We start from the raw sequence: 5,814 nt of genomic DNA, 5'->3' as shown, positions 1-5,814 counted from the left end.
GAGGGTCCTTTCGCTTTCATGGGTCTGGAGTTACAACACCACTGAGGTTAAGATGTTATCTTTAACCTCTTTAGTTTGACCAAACTATCTTTAGTTTTACCAAAACTCTTTTGCTGTGGTCAACAGACCTGAGACTCTGTTCCTAAGACTGTTGCTGAGCTCAATCTGATGTCCTAAAGGCTTCAGGCTGTGGTCACGCAGTCCAAGCAAAGGTGGGAGGGTAAGGCAACAAAGGAGCAAGTGGGTCATGGTGCGATAATAGTAGACTAGACAAGGCCAGTGTGAATCAAGGAGAACGAAAAGAGGAAAAGCTGTTTTAAAGAAGTGAAGATTTTACAAGGTTACAATGATAAGGTCTCCCTTCCGAACCTGCGATGTTCTGGCAAAGTCAGCCCTGTCCCATGGCCCCGCCAGGAAAGGCAGGAGGTCCAGATTTATGCTGTGTGGAAAGAGCCCCCTTGGGGGAGGGGCAGAGGCAAAGCAGAGGGCTCTTGCTGAGTGTCCAAGGAGAGAAGCCCTTTGAGTGGAAGTTGGAGAGAGGGAGGAACCCTCTCACCCTGCCAAGAGAAGGGGGCCCCCAAACCCAGGCGAGACAGGAGGGTCAGAAACGCTGAGGCAAATGTCACTTGTGTCTTTTTTCCCCTTAAAAACTAAGCCAAGTGGCTGTGTTCAGCGGCCCCTCAGGAAGGCCAGTCATTTCCTGAGGGGATATCAGGCCAGCCCAGGCATTGTTTTCATTTCCAGCCATGGCCACTATTACCTGAGCGGCACCAACAGCTGGTCTCTCTGCTGTCCTGGGATAAGTTACCGGAGTGTTTTTTCTGCTTTTCACAGGGCAGGCTTCTCATCTGTGGTGCGTGGCAAGTGTCTTCTGCCCCAGAGGCATGGCCCAAAGGCTGAACTAACTGCCCAAAGTCTTCGCTCTCAGGATGCAGCTGGGGTGGGTCCAAGGGGGCAAGATGTGGCTTGGAGTCCTGCTGACACTTCTGCTCTGTGAGTTTTATTCTCTTCCCACATCATTTATTTTAAACTTTCTAAGAATTGAAGCTAATGAAATCAATACATTTATTCTGTCTTTTCCAGGTTCAAGCCTTGAGGGTCAGGAAAACTGTGAGTTGTAAAGTTTCTACCTAGCTTCAGTATGTCTTTCTCTGATTTTTAAAACTCATGTCAAATTGCTTGGGTTAATGTTTGTAACAATTGAGAAAAAAAAATTCCAATCAAAAGCTAAAGTTTATTGTTTTCTGGCATTTTTTAGAAGGTTTTCGAACAAAACAGTTGTTCTAAGCCTAAATCTAATCAGCGTGTTTTAGAAGTAGTACACATTTTCTGGATCCGAGTGAGCTGTTGTATGTTAGGATTGGGGGAGGGGTATTACTATAAAAAATGTGAGTGATTCCATAATTTGTTTTTTATTGTTCTGCCATAAATTTCTCATTTTCGTATTTTACGCCATTCCCAATTTTTTTTTAAATTCACAAATGAAATATAATCAATTTGTTAGATTCATGAAGACACAACATAGTTTCAGTTGTTCCGACGTTTTTCTCCTACATGATCTAAAATGGATTTCATCTCCCATTCACCTGTGAGGCTACAGTCAGACCTGCAATATTGTATGCTTGTGTACAGGAAGGGGGGCTTCTGCCTTCTATCTTTGAGGTCTGGTTTATCATCCACTTTAGAGCTAATTTTGAATCTTTAAGATAAGCAGGTTTTGTTTTGCTTCACCTGGGACCATGTGAAGGAGTGGACTTTGCAGGATCCCCTTGTCAGCGGTCGTTTCAGTTGGTGAAGAATGTGGTGTCTGGGTTGCAGACAGTTGTGTAGTTCCTAGGAGACGATGTACATGGATGATGCTGGCTTGTTGAGCCCAGGGCTTGGGGCAGTGGCTCCAGGACAGGGAGGGCTAGTGTGGCTATTGGCAAAGCCGGTCTGCGGGTCTCCCGCTCAACTGCCCATGTGCTTTGGCAGGCATTTGATCCCCATGGCAACCCATGGAGGCAGGACCTCCATTATCATCATAATCATCATAATTAACCGGTGATGGCTCTGCACCTCAGAGTAATAACTGACTTGTCCAAGCGAGATCCAGTTGGTGGGGTATCGGCACTAGAACCTCCCCTATCCAGAACCTGCCTATCTGTCTGTTGCCATAGGCCTGACTCAACTGAACACTTATACTTTGTCTCTTTGAGCCCTTTTCCCAGTCTGTAAAGCAGGGATAAGAGAATCAATCATAGGGTCAGTGTGAGGATGAGATTAGATAAAAGAAAGTGACTGGCCTGCCCAGCGTGTGGTGATGAATAAATAACGGGTTTCTACCTGCAGCCCTTGTCCTCCCCACCTCAGAGCTCCTGAAACACCCTCTGTCCACTCCAGCCCAGGACCGCCAGCTTTTATCTGGACCACACCCTGCCAACACTCATGCTCCTGGTGTCTGCATCTCTTGCTCTCGACTTCCTGTTTCCCAGGACCTCCAGCCTCCCCCATCTCCTTTCCCATCTCAGATGGAAGTAAATCGCTCCCTTCCCAGGGTTCTTAGAGAAAGGTCTTTGTGCCTTCAGGGAAGACCTTGGAACTGCAGGACTTAGAGCAGGAGACTCCCCTACTGCTTCCTTAGGCCTCCGTCTTGTTTTATACTAGAAGGTGGCCATAAGGTATTTGGGCATGGTCAACACTCGGTGTTAGCGGAGTGAGGGCAAGGATCCAGGTGTCCCTTTCCTTAGGTCACCCAAGACCACACTGACAATGAGTTTGACATGCATGACCTATGAGCCTGCTCTGCATTGCCTGCTGCTGCGGTTAAGGTGCCTGGTCAGCCTTGGCCCTCTCCTCTCCTTTATCTCAGGCCCCCACCCCACCCGAGCCAGCCTGCCTTAGGAGATGACCTCAGCTCCATCTTCACCTAGAAAACAGTGCTGTCTGGAGTGAACTCCCTCAGCTTCCCGCCCTGCCCTGGCTGCAGGCTTATCTGCCTCCCCGCCCATCCTCCCAGCTTCCCTCCCACTTCCGAGGACATGTCTGCCCTGTGCTGTCCTGGGCCAGCCGGTCCACCTGGGCTCTGAGCCCAGCCCTCGCATTGCCCCCCAGGATCTCACTCTATCATTCAGTTGCTTCCACCCCACTTTTAGTATCTCCCCCTCCCCACCCTTCTGGCTCCCCTCAGTCTATAAACAAGATTGGTAGCTCTTGCTTTTTTAGGAAAAAGGAAAATCACACACAACCCACCCCTCCATTTATCTTATGTCCCCTATCTGCCCACTCCCTTCCTCAGTCAGACTTCTCCGAAGGCTGGTTTATACGCCCTGTCTCTGCTTCATCAACTCTCAGTCACCCCTCACTTAGCTGTCTGGCCGTGGCCCCCACACCTCCCTGCATTGGAGTCCTCTCATGGACCTCCTGACGCCCAATGCACAGACACCCAGCCCTTCGCGTTGGGCCGTGTGCAACCTTTGCACGAAGCCTCCTAGACCCTCTGCCCTGATGTTCTCTCACATCTCTGACTAACTCTCCTCCTTTCCCCAGGGGACATTTGGACTTTCCTAGGATCTGAACTCCCTCCATGCCCTGGTCTCTGCAGGCTCCCTGGTCTTATCCTCTGTGGAGTTCAAGCCCCCTCTCTACCTTCACATACGCCCCGATCCAATAGCGTTCTGGCCTCTCTCCTGAGCATCATGAGGGGCCGGTAGGTGACATCTCCTAGTCACCTCCCAGGTCCCTCAAAGCCAGCCTCACCACCATGACTTTTTTCTTTGCCATTATCTTTTTCTGGCATTCTCTACTTTATTCAGTGGCACCTGTATACTCCTGGGTACCCAATCCGGGAACCTTATCTTTCACTCTTTGCCTCAACCCCCATATCTAAGCAAACAAGTCTTTTTCTTTTTAATTGTAATAAAATACACATAACATAAAATTGAGGTATTATGAATGATATTTAGTACATTCATAATGTTGTGCAAACATCACCATAACTTTTTCATCACCTGCCAAAATAAGTCCTTTTGCGTCCACTAAATATTTCTCCAGTCTGCCCCTTCCTTCATTCCCACCACACCTGCCCTAGCTCACACCTCATCGTCCTTCACCTGAACCCCAGTTCCAAGCTATTTATAGGCCTCTGGTCTCTCCTCCCAGCCCACAGTGATTTTCGAAAGCTCCAGTGTCATCCTGTCACCCCTTCCTGAAGACTCTCAGGATCAGACCCAGCGTGTCAGCAGAGCAGGCAAGGCCCTTTGTTCTGTCACTTCCTACCTGGCCCTTCTGGCCCCTCCAACGCCACACTCTGGTTCCTGTAACTGTCAGTGCCCGGATGCTTTGATTTCTCATGCCCCTGGAGCCCTGGTACATGCTGTTCTCCTGCCAGAGTGCCCCTGTTCTTGGCCTGCTCCAAGACTCGGTTCAGGGGTCATTTCCTTCAGACTTTCCTTGGCCTGTCCTGGGCAGTCCTTCCTCTTGGTGTTTACGTCACTGTATTCCAATTATCTGGGTCCCCACCAGCCTGCACAGTCTAGGACAATAGGGACGATTGCGTGTTTACCTTGTAAACCCAGTACCTGGCACAGCTGCTCGATAAATGTCTCACTGAAGGGGACCCAAACTGAACTTGGAGATACATAGTTGAGATTTAAATGAGAAGATGGGCTAGCAATGCTCTGTGCTGAGCACCCAAGTCCGGCGGGGAGTCCATGCTTCAAGGCTCCCTGTAATTCTCCTGACAATAGTGGGTGGTTCCTCCTCTCCCCACCACCTTTTTTTCTGAGTCATTTCCAGGTTGAGGGCCGAGTGGCTGGCTGAGTCATAATGTCTCATCTTCCCAGGGCTCATCAGCATCCGCTGACTGGCAGCTAGATGCAGAGGGAAGCAGACCCCTTCGTTTTAGTGTTTGGAGCTTTGGGGCTGTGGTCCCAGACTGCTCTATTTGTGCTGTGGTGACTTTGTTACTACGGATCCTCTTCCATCAGCCTTCATCTCCCTGGGTTGAAAAGATCTGACCTCTTAAAGCTGTTTCACAACCCATCGTTCTTCAGTCATGACAGTTCTGAACCTTTTTGGCTCTGTAAGGAGAGCTGTGGATCCTGTCTCCAGAAAAACACACACTTGCATATAATTGGAGGTGGCTCACGGGCCCCCTAACACCCACCCATGAGCTTCTGGGGGCCCCAGGTAGCCGAGGTTATGAGCAACAACCACTGTATTGTGTGAATGGTGAGACTTGCACACAGTAATCCAAATTGGCCATTCCTGGACAGTTTATTCCTAAAGAAGATGTTTTCTGTGTTATCTTAATAATCAGGTAGAGATTTTTGAAGATTCATTGGGTGGTATATTTGTTATCTATTGCTGCTTAACAAATTACCCCAAAACTCAGTGGCTTAAGACAACAATTTATTATCTCACACAGTTTCTGAGGGTCAGGAATCTGGGAATGGCTTAGATGGGTGGTTCTGACTCAGGGTCTATCAGGAGATTGCAGATAAAATGTTGGTCAGGGTTACAATTATTTGAAGGCTTGTCTGAAACTGGGGAATCTGCTTGTAAGCTCACTCATGTGGCTGTTCCTCTCCGAAGGGAGGCTCATGACATGGCACCTGGCTTTGCCCAGAGTACGTGATCCCTGAAAACCAAGAGTGACCGAGACAAAAGTTGCAATGTCTTTTGTAACCCAATCTCAGAAGTGACACACCACCCCTGCTACAGTGTTTTGTTGGTCACAAGACCAACCCTTGAATGATGTGGGAGGAGACCACAAGCAGGTATGAATACCAGAAGGCAAGGCTCATTTCATTGGAGTCCATCTTTTTTTTTTTT

The 5,814-nt window shown here is 48.7% G+C and overlaps 1 protein-coding gene across 4 annotated transcripts in view; it reads left to right on the top strand.

Moving 5' to 3' along the window:
• The first annotated feature begins 664 nt into the window (after window positions 1-664).
• PECAM1 (platelet and endothelial cell adhesion molecule 1) overlaps window positions 665-5,814 on the top strand; it is a 64,802-nt gene continuing 59,652 nt past the window's right edge. For 3 of the 4 annotated variants that reach the window (XM_019637779.1, XM_019637778.1, XM_019637780.1), the window contains exons 1-2: window positions 665-993; window positions 1,084-1,110. In XM_019637779.1, coding sequence (XP_019493324.1) covers window positions 930-993; window positions 1,084-1,110 — 91 coding nt within the window. In that variant the 5' untranslated portion in view covers window positions 665-929. The remainder of the gene's footprint in view (window positions 994-1,083; window positions 1,111-5,814) is intronic. The other variant, XM_019637776.1, reaches the window with a different exon arrangement.

Source organism: Hipposideros armiger, unplaced genomic scaffold (genome assembly GCF_001890085.2).
Source record: "Hipposideros armiger isolate ML-2016 unplaced genomic scaffold, ASM189008v1 scaffold_34, whole genome shotgun sequence".
Classification (NCBI taxonomy): Eukaryota; Metazoa; Chordata; class Mammalia; order Chiroptera; family Hipposideridae; genus Hipposideros; species Hipposideros armiger.
The sequence above is the reverse complement of the archived record's forward strand: the minus strand, read 5'-3'. Positions and strand labels throughout refer to the sequence as shown.